Source organism: Henckelia pumila, chromosome 2 (assembly GCF_033568475.1).
Source record: "Henckelia pumila isolate YLH828 chromosome 2, ASM3356847v2, whole genome shotgun sequence".
Lineage (NCBI taxonomy): Eukaryota > Viridiplantae > Streptophyta > Magnoliopsida > Lamiales > Gesneriaceae > Henckelia > Henckelia pumila.
In genome coordinates this window covers 92,425,214-92,436,451 of record NC_133121.1, presented here as the reverse complement: position 1 = coordinate 92,436,451, position 11,238 = coordinate 92,425,214, and the positions used below count along the sequence as shown (strand labels likewise).

Genomic DNA, 11,238 nt, shown 5'->3' with positions numbered 1-11,238 from the left:
ACCACATCCAAGTTTGGACTTATCAAATGCCCAAGATGGAACTCCTAGATTCACACTGATAAGATTCTAAGTTCTTATCAAACTTTCTTCAGTTGATGATGATAGCGCTCTAAGCTTCTTGAATGCTTAAAATCTCACATCCTTGTAGAAGATAGTGTTATTCAAACAACGGCTGGATTTGAGTAACCCTTAAAAAGATCTCTTTGTAGATCGGATAAGCTTTTTAGCAAATGGTTGAGTGAGCAGTCGAGTATTCAAAAAGTGTTTTCAAGTGCTCAAGTATGAAAATCTTTGTAAGTATGGCTCTCCTTTATCTGAGTAGACTTTGATGTTTATAGTAGCTTTGCTCAACGTCTCTTTTCTTTTGACAACGATAGGAAAACGTCTAGAGTGTCAGATATCAGTCCTTGATTTGTGATATGCGATAATATCTTCTGAATATTTGTACTAGGAGCGCCTTAAATTTTCTATTCAATGTGTCGTCCACATTAAATATTATTTATGGCTTTCCTTACTTTATCATACGGCTCCTTAAATGCTTCGTCCTTTGCTTTTAAGTTGTCTTGTCAACCTTCTGATAAACTGGGAATTCGTGACTTCTTGAGTACGATAGATATCCTGTCAACTTGTGAGTTCAGTAGATATCCTTGCTTTGATAACCCAGATCAGTTGTGCATACGTCGGTTGATGTTCTTAGCTCGGTTGATAGATAACGGCTGGCGTGCTAAGATCAGCTGATACCTTTCATTCTAGTAGATATCTCTTGGTCAGCTGTCAGTAGACTTCTCTAGAGCTCCTGTTTTACACGTAAGCGACGGCCGAACTAAAACAACGAAGTATTGTTTTGTTATCATCAAAAGTTAGGATTCAACAATGTGTCTCGTCAACAATCTTCTATCGACATTATTAAGTAAACATTTGTAGACAACATAAATTTCAAATCAATGTGATGATAAATAAAAGTCTCTTTGGTTGGGGACGGTCTATACTCGGTAATATTATCCACGAGAAATAATACTCTATATTCTATAATATGTAAAATGTTAAGAACATGATTTACTTATTGATTTTTGACCCTACAATGAGGTACCAACTATCCACGTCGAACCAAAATTATTTTTCGGTTTGGGTCAAAACATAGTTCATAAAAAAGTTGATTCGAACCCATGTGAGCCATTGAATTAACGGCTGTAGCCAAGTCTGCTTTGGGAAATAGGTTGGTGCACTAAAAAAAACGAGATGAATAGCGATGGTTTTAATTAAACCGTCGGTAATATATATTTGCGACGGTTTATTAGCCAATCGCGACGGTTTTTTTAACACCATCGCTATTTGTGACGATATTGCAGTCACAAATATTTGCGATGGTTTGAAAAAACCGTCGTTATTTGTGACCATTTACTCAAAAACGTCACAAATGTTTGTGACGGTTTAGGTTAAAACTGTTGCTATTTGTGACGAATTGAATAAAATTGTTGCTATTTGTAACGGTTTTGAAAAAACTGTCACAAATATTTGTGACGGTTTGAACAAACCGTCGCTACACAAATATTTGTGACCGTTCAGTTTAAAATCGTCTCCATTTGTGACTGTTACCGTTCAGTTTAAAATCGTCTCCATTTGTGACTGTTTGAAATAACCATCGCTATTTGTGACGGTTTAAAATCGTCTCCATTTGTGACTGTTTGAAATAACCATCGCTATTTGTGATGGCTTAATCAAAACCGTCACAAATATTTGAGACGATTACCTCATTTGTGACTGTTTGAAATAACCATCGCTATTTGTGATGGCTTAATCAAAACCGTCACAAATATTTGAGACGATTTAGGTAAAAGGAATCGTTATTTATGACGGTTCTGAGAAAAACCATCACAAAATTGATTGTAGAGGCCGGATCTACATAGTGACTGTTTTGACAAACCGTCACCAACATTAACGACGGTTTAAATAATCCGTCTATAATATTTGCGACGCTTTTTTCAAACCGTCACAAAAATCGTTACACATAGCGACGGTTTTAGCGCAACTTTCTTCGCCAATGTCTTCCTTGGAGCTTTGTGATGGGTCTTTCCCTGCGCCGCCGCCGTTGCCGCCTCCCTCCCACCCTCACGCTTCAGGTTTGTGTGTGTGTTTATATTTGTGTGTTTACATAAAATACAGTATATATATAGTATATAATCTCTCATCCCGACAATAAGTTCTCGATCTTGTTGTTTCCTTAATTTTGTATCCATGTTTGCAGCTTGACTCTCTCACTTGAAGCAAAAAAACAGTGTGCACCAAAAATCGATAGTTTGGTTGTCGTCTTGTCGTGAATAAAAATTGATCAACCGTGTGATCGAAAATTTCATCGGATAAGGTGATGATCAAACAAGAAGAAGAAAAACTCTTGTATTCCATGAAAAATAAATCGCCCTTGAAATTTTTTTTAATTGTTTAAAATAAATTGGATTGTTTTCAGAATGAAAGCGGAATAAATTTGATTTTTTTTTGAAGCTACAATGAAGTGAATTTATAGTAGATAGAAAAATATAATCGTTATAATCGTCGAAGATTTTTATGCAATTTTTTTTTTTCGATTTTAAATTTTTTAAAATGATTTTTTTTATTTTTATAAATTTTTAAAAGCTAAATGTTCTTGACCATTGATATACAACGACAAAATCATATCATTTACTTTTTTTATTTTTTTTTTAAATTTTATGATTACATTAATTTTAAAATTATTTTTAATAATTTAAAACGACCAGATTAATCTAGTCGTTGGATGTGATCAATTTTTTATTAAAAAAAAAAAGCAAAAAATTTGGCAGACGAACTTCACCACACGGGAGAAATCCGTACGGGCCTGCTTACAACATTGCACGAGGAGCAATTTTCATGCAACTTTCTCGTCCCTTGAAGGGGCGAGAAATGAAATGGGTAAGGATTAAGCCCACTTCATTGCATGGACTTCCTTGTCTATCGAACATGACCTTTTGGAGGATACACAAAATTGTTGCTTTAGTTTGCTTGTTTTGCTTCGTCTTTGTTCCGCTTTCTTGCGAGAAGCGAGGAGGAGAATTTTTTGATTTGGTTGGAAAATTTGTAACTTGAAATTATTATATTAATGAGAATTACAAGTTTTCTAGTATTAAAAAAAATACTTCATCTAACTAATTAAGTTTACGAAACAAAGAAGGTTTTGTTGCGGATTTTTTTTTCTTTGTTGCCATCAAATATGAGCTACAAAATTTACCCGTATTTTTGTTTCAATAAATTAAAGCACATAATTGAGGCAGAAATTTTTCAAACATTTGATTATCACATGTCCAGACATTTGAATTCAAAAAACAAAACGATATTTGAGATTATATTCATAATTTAAACTTAACCCAGATTTTGTATCTGATCTCATCATGACCTGTTTTTGAATCCTCCACAGATTTGGATTCAAACGTACAGCCAAATGTATGATTTAGCTCGGAAAATAAAAATCATTTACCAGTTATCATCACTAACGGGGAAATTTTTAAAATTAAAATCTATCACAAACATTCTTTATTTTTTACCCTCTTTAAATTTTTTTATTATTACTATTCATGATCCTATCGTTGGGAAGAAAATAAAATTATTCGTCACAAAATTTTTATGAGATCGTCTCACGAGTCAATTTTATTATTCGAATTTTCTATTCTATTGACTCATGAAAAATATTATTTTTTATGATAATAATATTACTTTTCAATCTAAATATGGTTCGGGTCAACCCATCTCACAAAAACCATCTCATGAAAAACCAACTCTTCATGGTAACAAAAATCGATATAGACACTAGTCCATATGTAAGATTATTATGTATAAAATTAACAAACACAGAAAATGGAAACACGAAATGTCATTTTTTTATTGAGATTTGTGTCGAGTGGTGGGTCCAATTGGGAAAATTTTGGAGAATAACTCCAATCAAACTATTGACCGGTGGATTAAATTCTTAATGACATAGACACATAGTTAGGTTTTACATTATTATTAATTGATGAGATTATTATCTTTTATCAAATATGTGACTTTATGAAAAAAAAAAATTAACCAACCAGATTTTTAATGCAAGAAGTTCATAAATGCGTCTTGTCAACAATCTTATATCGACATTATTAAGTTAACATTTGTAGACAACATAAAATTCAAATCAATGTGATGATAATAAAAGTCTCTTTGGTTGGGGACGGTTTATACTCGGTAATATTATATACGGAAAATAATACTCTATATTCTATAATATGTTAAATGCACAAGTATATGATTTACTTATTGATTTTCAACCCGACAGTGAGATACCAACTATCCATGTCGAACCAATATTATTTTTCGGTTTGGGTCAAAACATCGTCCATAAAATTTGATTTGAACCCATGTGAGTAATTAAATTAACAGTTGTAGCCAAGTCTGCTTTAGGAAATAGGTAGGTATCTTAGTGAAAACGAATATTTTTTCCCTCTATCATAGAACAAATGAATTTTTTTAACCAAAGTTTTAGTCCAAAAATCAATTCTCATTTGTACATGTTAATTTTAACCACTTATTAGTCAATTTCTAGCTTAGGCATTGACTATGACCATATGACAGCAAAGAAATGTCACTATTAATGATCTATTTTTCAAAAAATGTTCACGTGAATATCTCATTTAAAATAAAACAAATAACTATGGACATTAAATGTTTACAATAACACCAGAAACAACATTTTTAATGTAGCATAAACAAACTACTGAACACTTTGTTAGCATAGATAAGTCGTAAATGACTTGGGGGACAAGGGTCATGGACCATTCTTTTTTAAATATCCATCAACGTGTTTGTGATGATATTTTAGACTTATGTGTGTGTGTTTTTTTTTTTTTTTGGTTTATCATATGTGTATTTTAAAAATCCAATGATGACAAAACATTGTTATATCATCATATCACTATTAAAAGAGACGATTAGGTTAATATAATTTGAATTTTTATTTTATTTTCTTTCCATAGTTAAGTATGCTAATTTCCGAGTCGGATCTACACACATGCATTTTTGTAACGTAATCACTGTTGCATTTCACTTAGCAGCCTGAAATATCTGAAATTGATTTTACTTTCAGATATTAGTATACATAGTAAATACATGACAAAAAACAATATTAAATTGTGTTTGGATTCAAAATTTTATATACTAAAAAAAAGCTAATAAGTACTTTTTCAAACATTTTTAAACACCATCTTCGTCTTCATAAAAGTACAAAATTACAAAATTTGTTGATTATTTATTTATTTGAAGAGTTCAAGTATAATTTTAATTCAAATTACAAATATATAATATTTATGTAACTATCTGCACTACTGACAAAACTTAAACAAAACTATCCGCAATCAGTAAGATCGAAACCCGAAATCAATTGATCTCGAGACCTTAGTTATTGTGCTAAGACTTCAACGGCTTCCTAATTATTTATTTATAATTTGATAATAAGTTTGGTTTTTTGTCTCACACTATTAACATTAATTTTTAGATGTCATAATCAGTGCTCAAATAGTGGTAAATCATATAATCCAGTAATTAGATTGCACAAAAGTAAATAAATTAACAATTCAGCATTTAAATATTGTCGAACGTTTTATCTGTCATCAATAATAACTTTGTCTTTAAATTTTTTTTCAAAGTAAATAAATTAACAATTCAGCATTTAAATATTGTCGAACGTTTTATCTGTCATCAATAATAACTTTGTCTTTAAATTTTTTTTCAAAAAAATATTACAGTAAAGCTGCCTTTTTTTTTTCTTTTTTTTAAAAAAATTACAATAAAGCTGCTTTTTTTTTTTTTAAAGAAATACATTTCTTGAAAATTTAGCAGAAAAATATTCCCACAAACCCCTTTGAAACTCTTGTCCCTTTCGCACGGCCCTTTTGCTCCTCCTCACTCCACTCTCCATTCCTCTTTCTTTCTATACACACCCATTTCTTTCTTTCTATACACACCCATTTATTTCTCCGTTTTTCCTCTGAAAGTTCATTTGCTGCAAGGTTTTACTTGAGCAGAGTAAATATGAGAGGGCCATTGGGGCCGGTTATAGGAGGATACCCCTCAAGTGATGGGAATGCAGTAAATGGGAATGGAAAGAATGATATAATCAAACACAACAGGAAATGCAGAGATGTGGTTTTTCTTTTTATGTTCATTGGATTTTGGGTAGCAATGATTGTGAACTCCAGCTTTGGTTTCAATCTAGGAAACCCATTGAGGTAAAGAGGGAAAAAGTTGTTTCTTTTTACCATTTTCTTGATTCTAAAGATGGGTTTGTTTAGCTTTACGCTGTTCTGATCTGGTGTTTAAGTCTTCATTGTGCGAAAGATGGCGTCTTTTGCCTTCTTCTTGAGCAAAAAACTGCATCTTTAGATTTTGGTTTCATGGCTTTGAGTTTTATTCAGTGTTTGTATGGTTTTCTTTTTTACTGGGAAGTTTGCGATCTTTCTTTTTGGTTCCTAGCTTTTCAAGAGTAGGGTTTGAGACTGGATTCTTGGTTTTTCCTTCCTGTTTAAGAGTTTCTGGAGCCGCGGCGTGCATACTTTAGTGAGATTTTTTTTAATGTGAATTTGCTGACCATATTGTAATGACTATAGTAATTACTGATATTTGATCTGTTCCAACTTTGGATGCTTTTCTTGTTGATAAGTAGTAACCGTGGTGGAGGGAGATGAATTTTGTTGAAATGGGCAATGAAATGCGTTTTAGTTGGAATTTATGTTTTGGAAAAATATTGCTTCTAATACTTGAAGTTCTTTTCACTTATCTGTGGCCTCCCTACGAGCTGAGATTGCTAAGTTTTAACTTGTAAGAGCTTTGGGAGGAACAGAGGATCAGCTGGAAAATTCTCAACGCATTGATCAGTTGATGATAAATTTGTTTCAATTCCTTGATTTTTTTTCTCTCTCTATATGTTTGATATGTCTCTCATGCTTGAAGGTTAAATTATGGGCTGGATTATAAAGGAAATGTGTGTGGCGACAAACATGGTAATCTTGATCTCCGAGAACTGGAACTCCGGTATTGGTTGAACTCCAACCAAGTTTACCAAAGTGGTTTAAAGGATACCAAATTCCAGCTCTCAAATGCTCGGAGTATTTGCCTAATGGATTGTCCTATCCCATCTGAAGATTCACTAAATTGGGTCTGTGACTATCCAGAAGGAGATATTCATCTCTCAGTTGATGATTGGATCGACAGAAATTATGATTATTTTGCAGATCTTACTCCAGAACTAAGGAACACTTCTCTTCAGCTCCAGGGTCCATGCTATCCAGTTATATTTCCAAGTGTCAACGGTGATTTGATTGTTACAGTCATTCCCTTTTGCATTTGAAAATACCAAGAAAATATCACAATTTATTGGAATGATGTTTCTCAATTACTTATGCTAATCAATGGTTTGGGTTTTCTTGATTAGTAGCTCCAAAAGGTTGGGTTTTTAACTGCGATTATTTGATATTCATTGTCAGTGTATTGGACCTGCCAGTTCATTGCTCGTGCATCAAATATTTCTTTGAAGCATTGGGAGGAGATGGGTGGAGTGAAAGTCATAGAAGACATTGCAATTGATAAAGCTATTCACAGATCAGTCAACTCACGGTCATCAGTACTAAAGGTTTAATAATTTTCCGTGCTTTCTTTCAGTGTCACCATAGCAAGAATAAAATCAAAGAGGGAAGTTGAACTTGAAACTCTATACAAAAACAGAGATTGGAACCTTACTCAATCTATGGATTATGTTTTCCATTACATTGATGTGTTTAAGGACTGAGTATATTCTCTCTCTTTTTATACACTGAGAATATATTCCCTCTCTCTTTGTCTGCAGAGATATGTAGCTGATATTGGAAAATCATGGCCTGTGTTACTTGTTTGTGGAGGATTTTTGCCGCTATTTCTATCAATCCTATGGCTTTTGATGATCCGTCATTTTGTTGCTGGAATGCCGTGGATTACCGTCATTCTTTTCAACATCCTTACTATATCTGTGACAATGTTTAATTACTTGAAAGGTTATATTTCTTCTCTTGATCTTTTCGTGGGCCCAAATCTACCAGGATTTAACTTTTCTGGGTCTATCTGATTCATTGTGATAAAAATCATTTTGTAAGGACATGAATGTTAAAATTTGCAAATACATACTAACCCCACTAGAATTTTTTGTGTGGAGTGAACCAAGATAGGTGTGTTTTTCTTCGTGATTTGGTGTGATTGGAAATTTTCTGTGTTTTAGAAGCTATAAATGAGAAATGGTTATTCAAATACTTTTTTGGTTGATATTCAGCTGGATGGATTGGAAATGATGCTGTCTCCCCCATCATCGGAGAGCACGACCCGTATTACAATGTATCTGCAAGGGTAGGATGTTGAAGTCTAAATGCTCTCACACCAGCTTCATTGCGTTTAAGTTGGATTGTCTTTCACTTCCATTCTTGGCCCACATTTTGGGTTTTTGGTTATAATCTTCTTATATGGATTGTCCTTTAACCAGGAAGTCAATCATCTCCATGTTGCCGCTGTTTTCATGACCGTTGTGATGATTGTTGCTTTCTTATCTTCTATTGCTATAGTACGTCGCATCCTCATGGCAACATCTGTCCTCAAGGCAAGTAATGTTATCTTAGATTAAAATTTCAAACATGTAAACGTCTGGTCATAGATTTCAAGAAGTGATGAGTTAATATTTTAATATTCCCTCTAATTCAAGAAGTGTGACCATAATATCAAGTGTAAGATTGCAACAATTGCCTCAATTCTTTTTGTAGTTCAGCTTTCTGAGAGGCGGCACTAGAGCTGCCGCACAAATTAAAAAAATTTAGTTGCATTTGTTTCTCATAACGATTGCCTTTGGTATAATAGAAAGCAAAAAATAACGATAATTTGTTTTAACTTTGCACTGAATGCTTGTAAAGCATAATCTTTTTGTTCTTATTATTTAACTGAAAAAATTCATAGGTTGCTGCAAAGGTCATCGGAGAAGTCCAGGCACTGATAATTTTTCCGGTTATACCGTATGCCATTTTAGCAGTTTTTTACATGTTTTGGCTGTCGGCTGCCCTCCATCTTTTTAGTTCGGGAAGTATTGTTCAAAATGACTGTGATGCCAATTGCTGTGCTTATGATCTCAAAGCAAAAAGATTGAGCTGTAACAGTTGCTGTGGATATAGTATCCAATATACTTCTCATATTGCTGCAGCTATACTTTTCCATCTATTCGGCGGTTTCTGGGCTACCCAATTTTTCATAGCATGTTCTTCAACAGTTATTGCGGGATCTGTGGCTTCTTATTATTGGGTCGGTGGAGAAACTTCGGTAAGACACGTAATGATGCTAGAATTTTAACAAATAAAAAATATACTATCCTATGCTAAATTTTTTTCCCTTCTTATGTGCAGCCAGAGATACCCTTTCTCCCTGTTTTCTCTTCAATGAAGCGACTTGCACGATACAGCCTTGGATCTATTGCTCTCGGTTCTCTAATCTTGTCATTCTTTGAATCCGTCCGCTTTATGCTTGAAGCACTCCGTCGCAGACTTAAACTTATCAATTCTACACCAAGAAGCTGGTTTGGGAAGGTTGTATTTCACTCTTCTCAGTGTTGCCTAAGGTGTATTGGATGGATCATCAAATCTGTAAACAGGAATGCTTACATCATGGTGAGTCCGTGTTTAATTTTTCATCTCAGTTTATTTGACAGATTTGATAGTCTTTATTTTACTTGGACGTACTTTTCTATCGATAAAGCAAAAACATCAGGAAATTAGAAATGGCTGTTAAAAAAACACATTATGTGGAGTCTCGTTTTTTTAGCCCTTATTTCTTGGGCCTGATGCGTGATACAAGTTCACTAAATCTGAGTGATATTTTAGAATTTACTGGGGATCACAAAACATCAAGAATGTGCAGTTGGCTTGATCGGAAATATCACGTTTATTACTGTTCTTTTTAAAGGATTACTTGTTTTCTTTGTTATACCTTAATTCTTTGCGTATGGTGATGAGTATTTTTCCAGATTGCAATAACGGGAAAAGGGTTCTTTAAAGCTTCTGAAATTGCGACAGGCTTAATAATGAGTAACATCCTGCGAATCGGAAAGGTGAATGTCATTGGTGACGTGATTCTCTTCCTTGGGAAGTTATGTGTTAGCCTTATGAGTGCGCTTTTTGCGTTTCTGATGCTGGACATGCACAAATATAAATCATCACACAACAAGATATCGTCTCCGTTGTTTCCTGTACTGGTATGTCACGCCAAATCTTACCCTTGATTCAAATCTTATTATGAAACTCAGGAGTAGAATATATTTTTCGTCAATGTTTGCCATGATTACAATTGGATCATGCGGGTCTCGTGCACAGCAGATGGTCGACTGGGAGTTTTTTGCCCCCTGACAGTCATGCACCTCAAGCATTGGTCGCAAGAAACCTACTGTATTGTTACTTAATCTTCAACTTAATTTGTACCTTTCCCATGATACAATATGTGGCTTGGCAGTGCTAAGAAAAGAATAGGAGTTTATCCGTGTCAATCATCATACAAGTGTGCTCGCAAAGATGGCTGTATTTAATTTTATCCAACGGTAGTTTGGGAGAAATTTAACCACCGGTGGTTGTGTTTATTTCAGTTTATTGTGTGAAACTGTGAATAGTCGCTCTAACTTTACATATTACACAGGTATGCTGGGGTCTTGGCTATATCGTTGCCACTCTCTTCTTCGGGGTCGTAGAGATGTCGATTGATACAATCATTCTCTCTTTCTGTCAAGATTCAGATGAACACCAAGGAACTGCTCAGTACGCTCCCCCGTTGCTGATCGAAACTCTGAATGATCAGAATGAAGTGCAGAGATTGATGCAATGAACAACTCGAAATGAGCTTCTGTTGCAGTTTCGGTGTTGCATTAGTGAACACTGTTACACTGGTTCTTTTTCGGATAGGTTGGTAGTGAACACTGGTTTTATGATGCGAGGATTTTAAATGTATATATATTCATATAATATATTATTAAAGTTGAGAAAGATTAGATTAACTAACTTTGATGTCACAGTATGTTTTTATAAACCAAAAATATTTTTTTCTTAAATTACAAAATATTATTATTTTTTATTTAGTAAAAAAAAAAATTAAGAAAATAAAAAAAAATGTTATTAAATCTATTTCAGTTAATTTCCATCGTATGTATCTATCATA

The 11,238-nt window shown here is 33.7% G+C and overlaps 1 protein-coding gene across 1 annotated transcript; it reads left to right on the top strand.

The window, feature by feature from the left end:
- The first annotated feature begins 5,913 nt into the window (after positions 1-5,913).
- LOC140882409 (choline transporter protein 1) lies at positions 5,914-11,068 on the top strand. Its single transcript, XM_073288398.1, has 10 exons — positions 5,914-6,263; positions 6,985-7,343; positions 7,518-7,663; positions 7,877-8,060; positions 8,333-8,406; positions 8,540-8,653; positions 9,004-9,360; positions 9,444-9,704; positions 10,061-10,288; positions 10,723-11,068. Exons 1-10 carry the CDS (start codon positions 6,067-6,069, stop codon positions 10,906-10,908), a joined length of 2,106 nt encoding a protein of 701 aa, XP_073144499.1. The 5' UTR covers positions 5,914-6,066; the 3' UTR covers positions 10,909-11,068.
- The last annotated feature ends 170 nt before the right edge of the window (positions 11,069-11,238 follow it).